Source organism: Oncorhynchus clarkii, chromosome 18, assembly GCF_045791955.1.
Source record: "Oncorhynchus clarkii lewisi isolate Uvic-CL-2024 chromosome 18, UVic_Ocla_1.0, whole genome shotgun sequence".
In the NCBI taxonomy this organism is placed as follows: Eukaryota; Metazoa; Chordata; class Actinopteri; order Salmoniformes; family Salmonidae; genus Oncorhynchus; species Oncorhynchus clarkii.
This window is the reverse complement of record NC_092164.1, coordinates 47,412,517-47,433,438: the sequence shown is the minus strand read 5'-3', so window position 1 is coordinate 47,433,438 and position 20,922 is coordinate 47,412,517. Positions and strand designations below refer to the sequence as shown.

The 20,922-nt window shown below is 44.4% G+C and overlaps 1 protein-coding gene and 1 long non-coding RNA gene across 2 annotated transcripts in view; one reads left to right on the top strand and one right to left on the bottom strand.

Annotated features, from left to right (window-relative positions):
• Positions 1–5,444: 5,444 nt before the first annotated feature.
• On the bottom strand, positions 5,445–11,723 carry LOC139373584 (cbp/p300-interacting transactivator 3-like). Its single transcript, XM_071114252.1, has 2 exons — positions 11,521–11,723; positions 5,445–9,637 (listed from the first exon to the last, which is right to left on the bottom strand). Exon 2 carries the CDS (start codon positions 9,620–9,622, stop codon positions 8,852–8,854), a length of 771 nt encoding a protein of 256 aa, XP_070970353.1. The 5' UTR covers positions 9,623–9,637; positions 11,521–11,723; the 3' UTR covers positions 5,445–8,851.
• A 183-nt stretch (positions 11,724–11,906) lies between these two features.
• LOC139373583 (uncharacterized) overlaps positions 11,907–20,922 on the top strand; it is a 68,622-nt gene continuing 59,606 nt past the window's right edge. The window contains exon 1 of the long non-coding RNA XR_011627588.1: positions 11,907–12,041. This is a non-coding gene — a long non-coding RNA (uncharacterized lncRNA). The remainder of the gene's footprint in view (positions 12,042–20,922) is intronic.

Below are 20,922 nucleotides of genomic sequence, written 5' to 3'. Positions count from 1 at the left end.
TCTAGCCCCACCGGGCCTGCCTGCCTGGGGCCTGCCTGCCTGGGGCCTGCCTGCCTGCCTGGGGCCTGCCTGCCTGCCTGGGGCCTGCCTGTCTGCCTGGGGCCTGCCTGCCTGGAGCCTGCCTGCCTGGGGCCTGACTGCCTGGGGCCTGTATGCCTGGGGCCTGCCTGGAGCCTGCCTGCCTGCCTGGGGCCTGCCCGCCTGCCTGGGGCCTGCCTGGGGCCTGCCTGCCTGCCTGGGGCCTGCCTGCCTGCCTGGAGCCTGCCTGCCAGGGGCCTGCCTGCCTGCCTGGGGCTTGCCTGCCTGCCTGCCTGGGGCCTGCCTGGGGCCTGCCTGCCTGCCTGGAGCCTGCCTGCCTGGGGCCTGCCTGCCTGCGCTCACACTTTGGTGTGTGCGTGTGTGTAAAACAAGGCTCTCTGGAAGACAATGAGGCCCTCTCACCAGGGAAGGACTGACTGCTAGTACATCACTCTGTCTCTACTCTGACTGAAACACTTCTTCATGCCAACTCGATAAAAGGGTTTTTGATCCCTACTCAAATCCTCAAAAGAGAGAGTTATTGAAGATGTCACGTAAGGATCTTCCAGTTTAGTTCCTAAATTGACTGACATGGATTGGAATTGACCCCTGGAAGTATTTGTTGGTTAAGGCTACCACCTTGCACACTCATGTCCTAAAATATATATTTTTGTCTTATTTACATCAGTGCTGTTGGCTGATGAGCAATGAAAAAAGGTCAAACAAGAATATATACAGGATAAAACAAGATATACAAAAAGGAATTATTTGTCTTATTTAGGTAGGCTATTGGCCAATACATCACTAATGTCTGGTGGCCACACCTATCATGTCTGGAGACCCCGCCTATCAGCATATCACTAATCAGACAGAGGCTAGTGTCACACAGTCAGCATGGCTGCCTCAACCCTGGAAAACACTGACTCAACAGTGAGTCAGTTACATATGTCTAATGAGTTATGTCAACCTGGAAGCTGTTTCATTTGGTATGGTTGAGTGGTGGGAAGGTGGTAGAATGAAAATGAAAGCGATAGTCAGCCACACAAAGTAGATCACTGTAGCGTTTGTATCAACTTCGTTCAATTCAGTAAGTGAACTGAATTTCCAATTCCATATGTCCTCATTGAAAAGCAAACAGAGGTAGAAAGACAGATGAACAGGGACAGACAGACAGACAGACAGACAGACAGACAGACAGACAGACACAGACATACACAGACATACACAGACAGACACACAGACAGGCAGACAGACACAGACAGGCAGGCAGGCAGTCGGACAGACACAAACAGACAGACAGGCAGGGAGGCAGGCAGGCAGACAGACACTGATACAAAAAGAAAGAGTCAGACAGAAAGAAAAGAGAATATATAGGAAGGGGTGGCCTTTGTCAGAGAGCGAGAGTCCTCAAGGACACAGTATGCCGTCCATGGGAGTCAGGCTAAGGTATTGGAGGGGGAGAAACAGGTGAGGGGGTGAGAAAGGGGAGGGGGGGGGGCTGACGCATTTAAGAGCCGTTGCAGGGTACTGGTGACGTCCAGACAACCACACAGAAATCACAGAGACTGGAGAGATGGCTTTGGTCCAAATACTGGTGGTGATTGGTGAACCGTGGTGATTCCTGACTGAAGAAGGAAAGGAGAGAGAGAGAAAATAGGAGAGATAGAGAGAGAGAGAAAAAGCAAGAGTGATAGGCGAGGATTAACATTGGACTCAGTTTGGTAATACTTCAATGCTTCACAAGGAGTAGAGCGGGTAACGGCGTTTCAGATGCACTAGCCATATTATGGGGAAGGTTGTGTGGCTTCAAGCTATTCAGAAGACAATCGTTAGAGTCGACACATGGGTGACAGAAGCACCAACACATTGCTGTGCTAATAGTTACGTTTCCCTGATAAAAAGCCATTGTGAATTTAAAGGCCCTGGCTGTATATCCACGTTGACCTGAAGCCTCATTCTGAATGAGAGAACATCTAGGTTGACCTACAAAGAAACGTATGAGTAAACTATGTATGAGAATGAGCCTGTTATCAGTGCAGCCTGTCTGTGAGATCACCCCAGCCAACCAGCCAGTCTGCCAGTCAGTCACCTTTAGCAGGGCCTTATCTAATCAGTGAGCCAAATACAGAAGCGTGTGTGGTGACTCATCATGAGAGCGACAGGGAGCGTCAACAGTCAACAGCTAGCAGCGTAGTTCACTTCACAGGAGAAACAAACATGGGAGGGAGTAGGGAGGGAGTGGCAAGGGAGGTGAGACAGTGGGGAGAGTCAATAACCAATAGTGTTGTTTGTTACAGAGGGAGAAACAGACAGACAGACGTGAGCGAAAGGAGGGAGTGTCATTTCTGAGACAGGGAGTGTCAAACAGCCAACAAGGTAATTTCAGAGAAAAGCCAAACATGAGCACATACAGATATCATCGCTGCAGTGAGTCCTCCTTCCTAGAATGACTACACTAGCCTGAGGGTAGTTTAAAGAGAGTTAGACTGTGGTGTGTTACAGTAAAACTGTCAACATCTGTTCTATTGACAATAGGAATGGTTACTCAGGAGGAGCTTATGAGGGGTGTGTTGGACAGACAGACAGACAGACAGACAGACAGACAGACAGACAGGTATTCAACACCTGACTTGAATTACTGATATAAGGGCTTTCAAACTAGTTAAGTCAAGGCATTGTACATTTGAAACATTAAAACATAATAAATTAAGATCAGGGACAGAAAACAGGTAAAGAGACTAATTTCAACCCAGTCCTTAGTACAGCTACAGTACGACAGCCCACGGTTTGGAATAGCCTTCACTAGGAGTGGACTAGGCTCCCAGAGAGGTAGTTATACAATATGTTTATAGGTCAAGGTGAACCTCAGTTATGACCAGATTAGCATATCGTCTGCCCCTGTCCTGCCTGTGGATTATCACCTTGGCTAGTCCTGTAGACATAGTCTCATCAGGCAACTCTGTATGAGCCTCGACTTGTACTGTTGCTTTGTATTGGTGCTAGACATAAACTACAACTACCTGTCAAACCTGTTTATTATAACGCTGTCATCTAATGATAGTTTACAATCCATCCATATCCATTGAGACAGTTCTACAGTAGCGGTGCATGGGTACAATTACTGAAGCCAAGCCAAGTCAGTTAAAACTGTTGTGATAATTGCAATGCTTGCTCTATAACCATTAGTTCAAACGCCACCGGGATATTCAAGGCCATGACAATCACACCGTGGCGGAATAAATTAAACTACTCATACGTTTGTTTCATCCAAAATTGGAGAGCAAAATCTGTTGGTGTTTGCTACTACTGGCCGGTCCGACGCCACCTCTACTGGTCCGTCCGAAGCCGCCGCAACTTTGGCAGCAGCAACTGACCCATCAGACGATGACGCGACTTCGGCAGCTGCATCAGGTCCTGGTCGACCCGCACTGCGTTACTGTGATCAGACTCGTGGGGGGGGGGGGGGGGGGGGGGTCTGTCTACCAAAATCCTTTATACTAATGTGTTTAGATGCTTTTTATAGTGGAAATCAAGTTTATAAATTGCCTGGCTGGGCTGATGAGACAGTGGATTGATGGAACAGAGTAAATAAGCATTTTAACGTCATCGATTTAGCCGGTAGTAACTTGTGGAATAGACACCATCTTGAATGTTGTTTTAACCAATCAGCATTCAGGATTAGACCCACCCATTGTATAATTAGGTGATCATGTCCGAAAAGCAAGTGTTTGGAGGATATATTGGCATGGGTGTTGTTAGGCCAAGCAAGTTAGTTACTAAGCAGCTACTGATTTAGAACCACAGCGTTAATGTAAGTCAGAACAAAGACAACCGGAGCACTGCCTCCGCTATTCCAGCACCATTTCAACTTAAACATCATCAAATCAATAAGGCTGTATATGCTTAGTTTAATACACTGAAAACGAACTTCAAGATACCAAAAACGATTTAGTGAAATCAATTGCTAAATATCATGTGGCTGTCCATGGTACTGATTTCTGTCTGTGTGTGCACAAGTTGACTCCCCCTACTTGTAGACTAGTTGAACACCAATGCCATCCTCCTCTCTTTCATGTTGGCAAAACGGTCTATGTTTCTGTCATACAGTACCCTTTTAGTTTTTATTCTCATAGGCTACCTAGCTAAAATGCCTGCTAGCCTAACTTCCTGAGTGTACTAGGCTACATCTAGGCTACATATTGAACTTCAATCATCTCAGGCCACTGGCAAAACATATTAATTTATGACTAGATCAGAATTACCATCATTATTATTAGTCTGTACAGAGAATTAACTCAAAAACAAATCCCCATCCAACAAATCCCCATCCAAATCCCCATCTCCATCATTGGCTAAGGAAATCGTCAATTTTGCAAGCTAGCTACTGCAGGACATCAACACACGCAGACCAGAAACAGACACATTTTTCTGACAATCATGATATTTTGCTTGGGATATGATTTGATTGGTGTGAAGCTAAATCCAAACTGGCCTCCATTGGGGGCATTTTGCTGCGCCAGGTCAACCAGCAGTTGAGCTCAGCTCAATGCTGATTGGCTAATTATTTTATTTATTTTTTTATCAAGGGAGGGCAAATGCTACATGTCATAATATTTTGTTCCAAACAGCATCAAATACACGCGCTACAACATACCAAGACAGGGGGTCGTTGTTTCCCTCGCGATTCTGCCACTTGAGAATTGACGTAAAATGATGAAAACACATATTTGGGGAAGCCCGGCTTCCCTTGGCATCCATGAATACACGCCACTGCAGCTGTAGAGCCCATACATGAACACTACTGAGATGTCTCACTGTACTGGAGCAGAAGTATTGTCAGACTCATTGTATAGTTGTCAGAAGTAGTTGAGGTTTCAATACAAAGTCACACATGAGGTATTCAAAGGATGCATGGGGTATTCAAAGGATGCATGAGGTATTCAAAGGATGCATGGGGTATTCAAAGGATGCATGAGGTATTCAAAGGATGCATGAGGTATTCAAAGGATGCATGAGGTATTCAAAGGATGCATGGGGTATTCAAAGGATGCATGAGGTATTCAAAGGATGCATGAGGTATTCAAAGGATGCATGGGGTATTCAAGGGATGCATGAGGTATTCAAAGGATGCATGGGGTATTCAAAGGATGCATGAGGTATTCAAAGGATGCATGGGGTATTCAAAGGATGCATGGGGTATTCAAAGGATGCATGAGGTATTCAAAGGATGCATGGGGTATTCAAAGGATGCATGAGGTATTCAAAGGATGCATGGGGTATTCAAAGGATGCATGAGGTATTCAAAGGATGCATGGGGTATTCAAAGGTTGCATGGGGTATTCAAAGGATGCACGGGGTATTCAAAGGATATCATAGAGCGGTGCAGATACAGAAACATGTTAGAAAACACTCCATACTCTGGCCAGTTCTTTAAATAAATATTTTATTGTTGTTGAAAATAAATACATTTTCTTAAAATAGAATCAATAACATTAAAAAAAAACCTTTGGGGGTTGGGAGGTGGGGGGTTAACCCCAAATGAAGTGGTGCAATTTGGAACAAGGATTTTACAATACAATCTCACAAATGTATCCACCATTTTAAGACTTCACTTCCCACAATGCATTCCGTTCTGCTGTACATTCTCAGCGGATGTGTGGAAAAGTGGTGACATCACATCTCTTTTCACAATGTTCACATGCAATCTACTAGGTCTTAAAGCTTCAGGCCTGTCCTGTACCCAAACCCTTGATATAATGAAACTGTTTGTTAGCCTGGGTAATCCAGACTGAATGCTGCACTTAATGGTTAGCCCAGCATTAAGTCTGGTTTTACCCTGCAACCTATTTATATCAACACTCCCAATTGTCAAAATGGATGATAAACCCTCATCTCTTGTCATTCAACACATCAACATCAGCCATCAGCCATTCAACAATTACATCTGACAATGTTTTTTGAAAAGTACCTTAATTATGTCAACTTTACCTACATTCTACAGTACAAAGACACCATACATTAGAAGTCTGAAATATTATTGATATAGCTGTAATCAAATGACTTTGAGAGGCTACACCCTCTCTAAGGCTTAAAAGACAAAGACAAATATTATTTTCAGATTGTAATAGATCATTTTTTCATAAGGGGTTGTGAAACTGCCCTAAATAACCTGGTCCCAGATCTAAGTCCAAGTTATACATAAATAGACTGGTAACAGATAACCCGACCACAAGAAATGACCCGATATGGTTGGGGTTTCGGCCTTTGCAATGATGAGTGTACTTTCTGTTGTCCATTGTATGTTTGTGCTCAGAGCTCTGCAAAATGGCAGGTCTCCAGGGGCGAGACAGGGTTAAGAGTAGCCTGGAATCCAAACTGAATATTTGCACTTTGTGCAAATAGTGAAGTGAAGTACAGTGAAGTGAAGCTATAGTGAAATAGAGCGATATTCCCTTTAGATTCCAGGCTAGAAAAAGAGCTGAGACACCAGTGAGTGTAGCTCTGGTATTGGAACAGATTACCACAATGCATTACAGAGGGAAGCTTTCCCCTTCCCCCAATCCTCTCTTCAACCTCACTGCTCCTCCAACCTCTCTGTTCTGACAACTCCACAAATAGCTCAACAACAGAACAGGACAGGAAGTTCTCGTACTAGTCACTGGAGCAAAGCAGTAACCTTGCCAAAAACTCATTATGCACAGTGGGCAGGGGGGGAAAACACTGCACCACCACAGAAATAGAACGTTTTCTAATTACCAAGGGTACTTCCAAAATGGCACCCTGTTCCCTATATAGTGCACACTACCTTTGAGTGCCAAGTTTTCTAATTACCAAGTTATTGGGGCTGTGATGCTGGATGACCTCAATTAAGACAAGCGTGTGTGAACGAGTGATTTAAATCTAATCAGGAAAGAACCAGTTGAGTAAGCTAATCTATGGAAACAGCAACCAACCTGTGTGTGAGGGCGTGCATGTGTGAGGGCGTGTATGTGTGCATGTCTGTGTGTGTGTTGCTCTGCACTATTGGGTTTGGACCTTTGGTAATGAAATCAATTCCACAGGTAAAGAGAGGCAGCTTTAAACAATGATTAAACCAACCAAGTACTGCTGGAGTAGTGCCTAGCACTATGCTGTGTCCACAGAATGGACTAATGAACGCTGTTCACAGTTCAAGGCAGTTGAAGCAGCCTCCACTGTCCTAGCCTACATACCCAGTCAGCACATTGGCCAAGGTTAGGTTAGAGGACCAAACCCAGTCACTACCCTCAAGAATTACCTGGCAGGCTTACACACTCAGGATGTTCACAGAAGGGCAAATCCTAACTCCTACTAAAGTCAAATGTTCACTTGGTCACCCATTGATATCAATGCATGACTAAGTACACATTTGGTGGAAGTTAGGATTCACCCCAGATAGAGCACTAGGTTACTGTACTTCTCACAATCCAACACTTTGTGTTTACGTCTTTTAACTGCCAGTGCTGTTCAAAGTCTAAAGTGAGTTATATGACTCAGAATGACCTGCGACTGAGAGAGGTTCTGGTTTTCCCCCTGCCTTACCTTCTGTGCCACACTCACAGATACTGTATGTAGAGTAAATAGCCCGCTGTTATGTTTTGTGTGTTGTTCCTTAAATACTATTCAGTGTATTCCCTTGCCGCAACGACCACCAGTAGAAGTAGAGTGTAAAGTAGTCATTGAGACTCTACCGAACGAGAGCATCTAACTGTTTGAAGGTAGAAGCTGGAATATTTTAAGACATGCAGGGCAGGGTCTGTTCTCTGTTCTCTTGCTATAGAGATGCTACTCTGTATGTGCAGCACTACTTCGCCAGTGATTTGATCAGATTTAATTCAGCAGTAGGAAATAGAGAAACTGCGGACATGTAAGATTCAAGGAAACAAGTTTTAATGATAATTATAATGTTGTTCTGATTATGTGATCAGATTATGTCAGGGAGAGGAACCAGATTGCCAGGGTAACACAGTTAATTCCTAACCAATCAGAGACTAATAAACCCCCACCACCCAAGAAAATCTAACCCCATTGGCCCATTCTCTCTCTCAGGCTCTTACTAAAGGAAATGGTAAGGTAACGAGGAAGGAATCCTCCAAGCCTGTTTTGAAGAACCAGCCTTCAACATACACACAATAAAGTTAGGCATATTTTTGAACAACTCTTTCCCCCCCAACAGCCTAATTCATAATCAGACGACCAACTCAATTTGTCAAATGTCCGCTAGCTACTTGGTTGGGTAAATTCATAAATAAATACATTTCTAAAAGCCATAGATCAAATCTAGTAGTCTCAGGTGAAGCTAGTCTTTGTATTGTCTCAGCTTGTCTGTCTCGTCTTCCTGTCCTGCTGAATGAGTCTACATTCATCCCTCAGGCCTCAGCACACATATTGACACTAGGGCATGGGTGGCAGCCCAGAGGCAGGACGGAAGGCAGTACAGAATCGACAGAGGCCACTGCGCCAGAGAGAGCGCCACCCTGTGGCCAGGCTGACTGAGCTCAGCTCTCACCGACACTGATGCTGGCCAGCCTGATGCAGAGGAAGCTTTCGTTTCCTCTCCTCTCTTTCTGTCCTTACAATTCATCTTAAACCAACAGGTAGGCCTACTATTCACAGGTAGGTCAGTGTGTTCTGTAGATCTACTATACATGGTCACAGATAGATAGCCTAAACTCACACAGAGAGAACTGAAACAATAGTCTGCGTGTCTCCTCTTGTGTGTGCTACTGTGGCTAGTCTAGTCTGTGGTTCAGTCTTTCTCTGGGCGCCGGCCTGTTTTTACAGCGTCTTTCTTCGTCTGACTGTTGTGTATCTCTCAGCAGCTCACGGTGCTCGGCTGCTGTTTCATATTAACAAAGTCAGGGATGAAGTCAAACTCGTTCTGACACAGGAACAGTTCTGGGAGCTCCTGAACCCGGTCCAGACCCAGCTCCAACACCAGCGCTGTCAGAACCTCCTCATCTATCAGGTCTATGTCCATATTCTGTCCCAGCACCATACCTGGCCCACCCTGACCCATGTGCTGCATGCTGGCCAGCTGGCCTGGCCCTACTCTGTACTGGGCCCCGTTGGCCAGGTGATGGCCCTGGACCGGCCCCAGTGGATGTCCGTGGTACTGGGTGTTGAGTTTCTGGAGGTGCATGGAGGCCATGAGCTGCTGGGAGGTGAGCCCACTGGGGTGGTACTGTTGCTGGGGGTGCTGGGGTTGAGACTGAGGGTGCTGCTGCTGCATGTGGTGGTGCTGCTGTTGTTGTTGATGTGGCTGTTGTTGTTGATGCTGTTGGTTATACATCATCTGGTTCATCTGGTGATGGTGTCCTCCCATCTGTGCTCCATTGACCTGGCCATTCACCTGACCGCTCATCCCAGCCGGCCCCACCATCCCCAGACCGGGCCGCTGCCTCATGGCGGCCTCCATTGAGGTCTGCGGCACCCGGCCGTAGTGCATGACCTGGCCGTTGGGAAGGGTGCGGAGGCCGGGTTGCGGCACGGCGTGCTGTGGAGGGCCACCCATTCCCCCCATCCTGTAGCCATGGAGGGCCGTCGCAGGGCCGTGGGACATGGGCATCATCATGTGGTCTGCCATGGTTTCTCTATCACCCTGCAGGAGGAAGGACAATGTTTATGTTAGTTATGATGATGACTCTGTATAAGAACATTTACAAGGAAACCTTTACTGTCACCCTGCGGAGGAGGAGGAGCAATGTTGTTGTTAGCGGTGCTTCAGTCCAGAGCCTTTTAGTTGCGAAAGAATCAGGCGTGCTAGTAGTCGAATAGATGAACCAAAGAGAGGTTTGGGAAGCACTGATAAACATACAGCGGTTAAAAGTACCGGGGCAGTAACTGAAAGGTCGATGGTTCGAATCCCTGAGCCAACAAGGTGGAAAAATCTTCCGTTCTTCCCATGAACAAAGCAGTTAACCCCCAACAACAACTGCTCCCGGGGCACCGATGACCTCAATTAAGGCAACCCTGGATCTTTCTGATTCAGAGGGGTTGGGTTAAATGTGGAAGACACATTTCGGTTGAATGCATTCAGTTGTACAACTGACTAGGTGTCTGCCTAGTTCATCAGATCAATCTGAGAGACACAGCTCCCGGAGAACATAAAATTCCCAGCACTACCCCATGCCATGACTTTTAACAGTGAGTGATTCCATAGAGATAAGACAGTGTACTATGAGTGATTCAAACAGTGTTGAGTCAGTAATCTATTCAGATGACGTTTGGGGGCCATTTACACTTTCGATTGTTTAACCATCATTTCGACCACAGCAACATTACGCATAGCCTACTTACTGCCTGTATCCGCTGCCAGTATGTAGCCTATTACACGATCGGAAATACCAGTCATACCTTTGTCGTTGAACGGACGCAGAAGAGCGCATGTCGAATTTTAATCGGTAGATACATAGTAATAAATAAGGTACTACATGCAAAATGATAGCGAGAGCATCCGCGCGAAAGGAAACCAACGTTTACAAACATTTCGTTAGGCACAAGCAGTGATAAATGGACAAGATGGTCATTACGATCTGTGCTTATAGGAAAAATACAATGGAAATAAAAATTAAAGACAACACCCTACGATTTATTAATTCAAAACGGAATCTGTATTTGTGCCATCTCTGTAACACCAGAGTTAAAATGGCACAACAACGCATAATTTCCCCACCCACAATTACGCAAGGTAAAACAATTAATGACATTCTTAATAACGTACATGTCTCTATCACCGCATAAACACAATATGATGGTTGATCCATTGGATACCATAGGAGTGTGGCTCTGTCTTTTCACTGTCTGCTTGAAAACAAAGCATGTCGTGTTTCTTTCTTCTCTTTCCCCCAGAAATGAACTCCAGTGCCCCTGGCGCTCAGGTTTCCGTTCAAACCTCTTTGTGCTTTATCTATACAAATAAAAAAAACTACGATCCGATGCAACATTGTTTCTAAACCCACAATCATTTAGAGAGAATGGTCAACAGGGTATGTATGGTCAACAGCGGAACAAAATCCATACAATTGTGTTTGGGCTATGCAAGCGTGAACGTTTAGGCATTTTAACATTCATTCCGTCTATGTCACATTTTGCAAAAGGCTAAAAGGGGAGCAACAAAGAATGATCAATATATTTTTTGTAGGTGAATTATTACACACTATATCTACATTTTTACGCTTCAATTTACCCGTGTATTCTAGGTATTTGCATAGGGGCCATATTTCATTGAACAGTAAATACTTTTGATACCACATTACAACAAAAATAATAATCCGGTTTAAATAAACTCGGTCTGGCAATATATACAGTTCAATCGTTTAGTAATTTATCATACAGTGTCACTATGCACTATAGCCGGCATATGAACAATCGGTAATGTAAGAAACCGTAAATAAGACGAACAATGGTTCTCCTACCTTCCCCTCAGTAATAGGACAGTCTCTCTCTCTGCAACGAATGCCCCCCTCACAAGACAACACTTACCAGCTAAATGGCCCTGCTCTGAAGTTCTCTCGTTCTCTTTCTGCTATTGGATCTCCGTCTTTACTTCCAAAGGCGATGCGCCAAATACATGTATTTCATCGAATTAAAACGATCGGTGCTCTCTAGTGCACTGTGAGGCGAGCGAGAATCCGTCACCAGAGTTACTTTTCTGGGTCAGCTCCGGGATTATATATATGTATAAACCAACCAGCGGAGAAGGAAAGAGGGAGAGGTGGAGCTACTGTCGTCTCTGTATCCTTTGTTCCGATTGGCTCGGTTTGTGACCCTAGTACAGACTTAGCGAACGTTGGACAATTCATTAACTGCTCCTGACATGTTCTTAAATGTTGGCGTTAGGTAGCCTACGACTCCTTTGTATAACACGCATTTGATGTGGCCTCATACATTTTGTAGCCTCCTAGGGGACAATTATTGTGGCTAGTAAAGGATATGGTGTCAACAGAGAGCAGAGAGTATGTTGTACAAACCCCCCAATAGGCTACTACATTGTTATGACACTGGTATGTATGTCAACAATAATCATTATCATATGCATAATACTTTCATCAACAAATGTATTTCATGTTTTACAACATTCTCTATGTTACAAATTAGAGTCTGGTTTCATTGAGGCCTACAGTATGTTTTCGAAATACAATATGAATGACAAATTACTGATTAATTTCACTATTCATTTCAGATTACAGTCACAGAATCAATCAGAGCTGGCTATTAGAGACAGACAACGGTAGGCTCTGGTGCGTGCTATGCAAATGTTTTGTTGCAGAGAGACAGGGCCTGGTGATACATATGCATGTGAACAGCAACCCCCCCAAAGAGAGAGAGCCTGCTGGCATGAAACTGGTGCTAATGACATGACACCTCATTCAGCTCAGCACACCATGGTTGAACAGAAACAAAAACCATAGAAGAAGATGGTTGAACGGAAACCATAGAAGTAGAGAGTGACTGTCTAATTTACAGGCACAATGGCTGGGTGCTCATTCTCTCCTCTCGGTCTCCTTCACTCTCTCTCTCTCTCTCTCTCTCTCTCTCTCTCTCTCTCTCTCTCTCTCCCTCTGTTCACAGAGCGATTGATGCTCGTACTCCCCTCATCATAACTTACTTCTCTTATATCACAGTGGAGAGTCCAAAGAGTCAAGACCTCTCTGCAGAGACATGGCATCCACTGATGTTGAAACACACACACGCGCACGCACACACACACACACACACACACACACACACACACACACCCTTTTGTGCTGAAGAATGTGTCCTATTCTTGGGCCCCAGAGTCGGCCAGACTCCCAGCCTCTCTGTCTATTCAGCAGCTAGGCCATTGTGCTCTGTTCTGTTCCGGGGTTGAGGAGACGACACTGAGGAGGATGGTCTACTCTGATCTGTCTGTTTGGGTGCAACATAACTAGCTCAGTAGATTTAAAGGGAGTGCCCTCTTCTAAACTGACATTGTCATTATTTACAATGCAAATGAATGCCCCACCCCATCCCCCAACTCAGTCAGACACCCTGCTGTCTATGGCCGGATCTGCAAGGTCTTGCACTGACATAGGGCCTGTTACACTATCAACCTACTAACATAGCTGCACTTGATATGCTGAATCAAATCCAAATGTATGTGTTACGTAGCATGTGAAAAATAACATTTGATTTGATTTGCTAAGCTATGTCCAAATACGGCGTTGGAGGCAGGTTTTTTGAATGAACCTTTTTTGTTTTTGCTCGTGCATTGACCCCAGTGTTGTAATGGCTTAAGGTCAATGGGAGTTTTATAATAGGACCTACAAATTGGGGGCCTTTGGCCTGAGTTTAGTGTCTTTTCACAGGTGTTGAGGGGAGAAACATTTGTCCTCCAGTTCCCTGTTGATTGGCTGAATGGTGTCAAGTCAAGTGTGGATCAGCATGTACTGCTCGAACCTGCCTGGGCTGCATGGCGTAATAACCTGGTAAATTTAGACTCTTATTCATTTGGCCTTGTCTTGTCTTCTGAGGATTCTAGTGGATCCAATCGGAGCAAAGAGACTCAAATATCAAGAAGCTCAAAATCTTATATTCAGACAATGCACGTTATTTTAGGTTTATAATATAGACTTGTGAAAATTGTGAAAGTCTCTCTCATGTCTATTTCGAATACATCAGATTGTAACATATTTTCTATATACTTATAAAATTAAGCATTCTCGCAATGCCTATAGGTGAATTGCATCTAAGAAGTGACCATTTAAGAAATGACCCATAAATGTGTTTCTTATCTGAGATGGAGTTAATGATAGATTATCTACATGCAAAAACAAGGATGTATAGATATGTTTATATTACTCTGCTAGAACAAAAAGAGGAATTACTTTTAAGTACAGATAAGGCACTGTACTCATTATCTCACCCCCCCACCCTCTCCCCTCCCTATCTCCCTCGCTTTCCCACCCTCTTCCCTCCCTATCTCTCTTGCCTTCCCTCTCTCTTCTTCCTCTTGTCTCTATCCCTCCCCCTATCTCCCTCGCCTTCCCTCTCTGTCCCCTTCCTATCTCTATCACCTTCCCTCTCTCTCTCTCCCTTCCTCTCTCTCTCCCTCCCCTCTCTCTCTCTCTGTCTGTCACATTACTCACTGCATTCTAGTCACCTCTATGCCACAGACACATGCTCTTCCCACACCTCAGTCTATCCGGGCCCACACATCCCCCTGTTCACATAATCTTCTTTTGTATTCATATTCCAATAAGCTTTTCAATGGCATTATATGTCGTCAAAACACGATTAATGTCGTTTTAGCCAAAGCAATTATTGCTTGCACACCCAAAGTACCACATGCAAGGCCAATCACAATAGACTACTCAGGCTACTGCTCCTACGCTACGGTAGTGTCCCAAGTGGCACCCTATTCTCTACATATTGCACTACTTTTGACCAGGGCCCATATGGAATAGGGTGCTATTTGGGAAGCAAAGCAGCCGTAGACTTGCCCTTATGCAAAGAGAGAGGCAGAAAGGAAAAATAGGTCATTTAAATAAAATGTCCACTTACATCAAATAAAATGTGTGCTTTTATCCATGTAGTGGCAGAATACATGGCATCTTAGTTTGATTTGATTTACTAGGATCCAAGTTGAGCACTATGTAGGGAATGAGGAGCCAGCAGTCAGCCAGAGAGTATAGTCACAGCTAGTTATGGGAAGCTGTGACTAGTGGTGTGAATGTTCTCTCTCTCTCTCTCTCTCTCTCTCTCTCTCATACAAGTAGATTATATGCATAGCTTTTACAGCTGTGCTGTTTAGATGTTAACACACCACACTAACCCCTTCCCCCTATCACCTCCACAGGACAAATACCCTTCACAAACATATGCACAAAAACACACACTCCTCTCCGTCCACCCCACCTGGGGGAGGTGCAACCCACCTGCTGCACCAGGTAACAGCAGGTAGTCTAGTGGTTAGAGCGTTGGGCCAGTAACTGAAAGGTTGCTAGATCAAATCTCAGAGCTGACAAGGTACAAATCTGTCGTTCTGCCCCTGAACAAGGCAGTTAACCCACTGTTCCTAGCCCGTCATTGTAAATAAGAATGTCTTCTTAACTGACTTGCCTAGTTAATTAAACAGGGATTGGGGCATACTGTTGTTTTACTAAATGTGTGTGTGTGTTTCCATGCATGTGTGTGAGAGTGAGTAAGTGAGGGGAATGGCCACCATCCCCTCTCAGTAGATTCCTGTGTCTCCTGGTCAGTGGTGGTTGTGATTCAACGACTCCATTTGTCTGTCATTAGCCCCCTGCATAGTGACCTTTTAGGATTGGATGGCCCTCCACCCTGCCTTCACTAGGCCTGGCCTACCAACATCAGCCTGTAGTTAAGTGTTTCATTATTATTGACAATGTTTACTATCTCAAAAAATAACAACTAAAATAAGTTACACGCAAAATGCACTACAATGCAGTTTTAAGATAATAGAGTTAAGAAAATATTTACTAAATAAACTAAAGTTAAATAAAAAATGTTTTTTTAAAGTTACACAATAAAATAACAATAAGAAGGCTATAAACAGGGGGCACTGGTACCGAGTCAATGTGCAGGGGTACAGGTTAGTCCAGGTCATTAATATATGTAGGTAGGGGTAAAGTGACTATGCATAGATAATAAACAGAGAGTAGCAGCAGTGTAAAAACAAATGGGGGGTGTCAATGCAAATAGTCTGGTGGTCATTTGATTAGTTGTTCAGCAGTCTTATGGCTTGGGGGTAGAAGCTGTTAAGAAGTCTTTTGGACCTAGACATGGCGCTCCAGTACTGATTGCCGTGTGGTAGCAGAGAGAACAGTCTATGACTTAGGTGACTGGAGTCTTTGATAGCTCCGATTTGCCAAAAACACAGCAGACGAGCAGACTTTAATCCTGTGATACACTCTCTCAATTCAATTACATGGGCTTTATTGGCATTGGAAACACATGTTTATATTGCCAAATCAATTGAAATAGACAATAAACAATAGGAAAATAAACAAGGGAAAAAACAATCAGAAATTAACAGTAAAATTACACACTTAAAACAAAAGTTTTAAAGGAATGTAGACATTTCAAATGTTATATTATACAGTGTTGTAGCAATGTGTAACTACTTGAAGTAGAAAAGGAAAATAAATAAAAATAAAAATATAGGTTGCATTTACAATGGTGTTTGTGCTTTACTTTTCTTGTGGCAACAGGTCACACATGTTGCTGCTGTGGTGACACTGTGGTATTTCACCTAATAGATATGGGAGTTTATCAAAATTGAATTTGTTTGCAAATTCTTTGTGGGTCTGTGTAATCTGATGGAAATATGTGTCTCTAATATGGTCCTCCATTTGGCAGGAGGTTAGGAGGTATAAGGGCACAAAGCGAGACCCAGATGCAGACACGGGAAGCAGATGGTTTGAGTCTTGATATTTATTAATAATCCAAAAGGGGTAGGCAAGAGAATGGTTGTGGACAGGCCAAAGGTCAAAACCAGATCACAGTCCAAGAGGTACAGAGTGGCAGGCAGGCTCGAGGTCAGGGCAGGCAGAATGGTCAGGCATGCGGGGTACGGAGTCCAGAAAACAGGCAAGGGTCAAAAACCGGGAGGACTAGCAAGGGAGAATAGAAGCAGGAGTACGGGAAAAACGCTGGTTGACTTCAAAAACATACAAGACGGACTGACACAAAGTAACAGGAAACACAGGGATATATACACCAGGGATAATAAGCGACACCTGGAGGGGGTGGAGACAATCACATGACAAGTGAAACAGATCAGGGTGTGAGAGGAGGAGCAGCTTGGTTTCCACCTCATTTTGTGGGCAGTAGGCACATAGCCTGTCTTCTCTTGAGAGCCAGGTCTGCCTATGGCGGCCTCTCTCGATAGCAAGGCCATGCTCACTGAGTCTATACTTCCTTAAGTTTGGGTCAGTCACAGTGGTCAGGTATTCTGCCACTGTGTACTCTCTGTTAAAGGCAAAATAACATCCCAGTTTGCTCTGTGTTTTGGTTGATTCTTTTTCATGTGTTAAGTAATTATCTTTACATTTTTTCATGATTTGGTTGGGTCCCACTTTGTTGCTGTCCTGGGGCTCTGTGGGGTGTGTTTGTGAACAGAGCCCCAGGACCAGCTGGCTGAGGGGACTCTTCTCCAGGTTCATCTCTCTGTAGGTGATGGCTTTGTTATGGAAGATTTGGGAATCCCTTTCTTTTAGATGGTTGTAGAATTTATTTGCTATCTTCTCGATTTTGATAATTAGCTGGAATAGTCCTAATTCTGGTCTGCATGTATTATTTTGTGTTTTACATTGTACTCTGGGGATACATTTGCATAATTCTGCATGCAGAGTCTCAGTTTGGTGTTTGTCCCATTTTGTGAATACTTGGTTTGTGAGTAGACCCAAGATCCCACAACCTCTCCCTGTCTCTCTGTCTCCCTCTCTCTCTCTGGCTCTCTCTGTTATCTGAACTCTAGTGGTTGGACTTTAGCTGAGAGCATAAAGTCCAGTCCAGCACCATGCTATTGTTAGCATTCATGGAATGTTGTTTTTCCAGACTCCACCCGTTTTATTTGCTCGCTGTCTGGTCATGTTTGGGAGGTTGGTGGCTGGAGTGGCCCCAACCTCTCTCAGTCTCTTGGAGAGAGCTGCCTGAAAGTTTCCAGCCTTGTGAACTACAATAACTGAGAAGACTGTTGTCACTCTGTATGCTTTTCAGCAGTACATAGTGTCAAGAAGGTACTAGTGACAGAGTCTCTCTCCCGCACTCCCCCTCTCTTGCGCTGTACGGTGCCCTCCCTCTCTCTCAAAATATTGTCAGACTGATATGTTATAGTAGCCTAATGACATCTCCTTGTCTAGAAAATCCTTGTACAGTTCCTCTACCATGCTAGTTGGCAACATCAAGTCAGCTGCTCATGGTCTTCCTCCATAACACCAACAGTAAGAGAGAAGTGGAGAGTTTTATGGTACACACAATCCAACGAAATGCATAATTGCAGGTTCCTTCTCAACAATGCAACAACAATAAGAAACAATAAAATATAAGAATATGAACATAAAGGGCATGGCAGTGGAATAGAATAATACATTTTAGCATAAGTATAATAAAGGAAAGCTCAATTTAAAGTTCAATATTTACATGTGTATTGGAGTGTATTTGGGGAGGACCTGGGGCTCTGAACCAACTATATTAATTTAGGGACAGGTCAAAAAGCATTAAACATTTGTGGCAATTTAGCTAGTTAGCATGCTGTTGCTAGCTAATTTGTCCTTGGTAAACCGAGTTTGTTTCTAGTAATCTCTCCTCCTTCATGCTTCTTCTTCTTCTTTGGACTTTATATGACAGTTGGCAACCAACTTTAAGGTGCATTACCACTACCAACTGGACTGGAGTGTGGACCTCAGTTCATCGTTCAATCACCCACGTGGGTATATGCTCCTAAAAACCAATGAGGAGATGGGAGAGGCAGGACTTGCAGCTTGTCAAGTGTCACAAATAGATCCAGGTTTTATTTTAGGGCCTGGCTACACAGACGCTAGCAGTGTGGATGCAATGATTGTATAATATGTATGTGTGGTCAGCATGTAGGAAGTAGAGATGCTGTTGTACCCTCTTGACAAGAGTGGTGATGTTGTTGGTCAATGACAAGTCCTCTGTGATGTGGATGCCGAGGGACTTAAGACCTGTTACTCTCTATACTGTAGTCCCGTTGATGTGGATCAGGGCATGTTCCCTCCTTTGCTTCCTGGAATCAACAATGAACTCCTTTGTTTTGCGATGCCAGTTCACTTACCTCTTCCCTATAGGCTAACTCATCATTGTTGGTTATCAGGCCTACAAATTTGATGATGGAGTAGGTGTCATGCAAAGCCACACAGTCGTGGATGAACAGGGAGTACAGCAGAGGACTGAGGACACACCCCTTGGGGGGCCCTGTGTTAAGAGTCAGTGCGGAGGACGTGTTGTTGCCAATCCTTACAGCCTGTGGTCTGCCAGTCAGGAAGTCCAGGATCCAGTTGCAGAGGGTTGTGTCCAGACCCAGGGCTCTGGGCTAGGAGGGAACAATAGTTTTGAATGCTGAACTGTAGTCAATGAACAGCATTCTCACACAAAATATTTTCCTCCAGATGTGTTATGAAAATGGCATCTTCCGTAGATCTGTTGGAGTGGTAGGTAAATTGGAGTGGCTCCAGTGTGCCTAGCACACTGAAATCCGAGCAAGGGTAGCATTCCAGAGAGACATCAGAGACGGTAACGTTCTTTGCTTCACGGGAACATGGCTCACTCAAGACACGCTATCGGAGTCGGTACAGCCAGCTGGTTTCTCCACGCATCACGCCGACAGAAACAAGCAACTTTCTGGTAAGAACAGGGGCGGGGGGATATGACTTATGATTAACGAGATGTGGTGTGATTATAACAACATACAGGAACTCAAGTCCTTCTGTTCACCTGACTTAGAATTCCTCACAATCAAATGTTGACCGCATTATCTACCAAGAGAATTATCTTTGCTTATAATCACAGCCTCGTATATTCCCTCCCAAGTAGACACATCGATGGCCCTCAACGAACTTTATTTTACTCTGTGTAAACTGGAAACCACATATCCTGAGGCTGCATTCATTGTAGCTGGGGATTTTAACAAGGCTAATCTGAAAATAAGACTCCCTAAATTCTATTAGCATATCGATTGTGCTACCAGGGCTGGTAAAACCCTGGATCATTGTTATTCTAACTTCCGCAACGCATATAAGGCCTTCCCCGCCTTCCTTCCAGAAAAGCTGACCACGACTCCATTTTGTTGCTCCCAGGCTATAGACAGAGACTAAAACAGGAAGCTCCGCTCTCAGGTCTGTTCAACGCTGGTCCGACCAATCTGATTCCACGATTCAAGATTGCTTCGATCACATGAATTGGGATATGTTCTGCATTGCGTCCAACAACAACATTGACGAATACCCTGATTCGGTGAGCGAGTTCATTAGCAAGTGCATTGGCGATGTCGTACCCATAGCAACTAGCCTCTGAGCGCAAAAGCACCTAGTCATCTCGAAACGGCGAGAGTCTTCCTGGATGGCTCGGTATTGTCTGCCTCAAAGCGAGCATAGAATGTATTAAGCTCGTCTGGGAGGGAGAATTCAGTGGGCACCACACAGCTTGATTTGCCTTTGTAGTTTGTGATAGTCTGTAGTACTTGCCACATGTGATGCGAGTCTGAGTTGTTGAACATCAATTCAAGTTTGAGTCTCTATTGTCTTTTTGTGTCCCTTTTGCTGAGCTCGTACCAAATCAAAATCAAATCAAATTTATTTATATAGCCCTTCGTACATCAGCTGATATCTCAAAGTGCTGTACAGAAACCCAGCCTAAAACCCCAAACAGCAAGCATTGCAGGTGTAGAAGCACAGGGTGCCAGGGGTGGCAGTGGCACATGTATGGAGTATAGCCCTGTTCATGCCATGTAAGATAAAGTGAAAGTACATGGAGGTTGGAGGGAGGGAGAGAGAGGAGGAGAGGAGCAGGCAGGGTGAGAACAGCACAGCACCTCTGCAACAAGAGTCAACAGAATTGCTTAGTCCCATGTGATTTCCTATCAGTGTCAAGCAACATACATACAGTAGCTTGAGTGTCCACGAAAATGATATAGACATATAAAGACAGAGAAATGCACCAGTCCTCAGAGGAGGACAGGGAGGACCATCCTCCTCAGTGAATTTCATAAAAATAAAAATAGTGAAACATTTAAAAAGTTATAATTTTTAGTTAAGACTATACTAAATATATTGATTAAAACACAATGTTTTGCAATGAAGGTCTACAGTAGCCTCAGCAGGACTAGGGTAGCACCATAGTGTAGCCGGAGGACAGCTAGCTTCTGTCCTCTGGGTACAT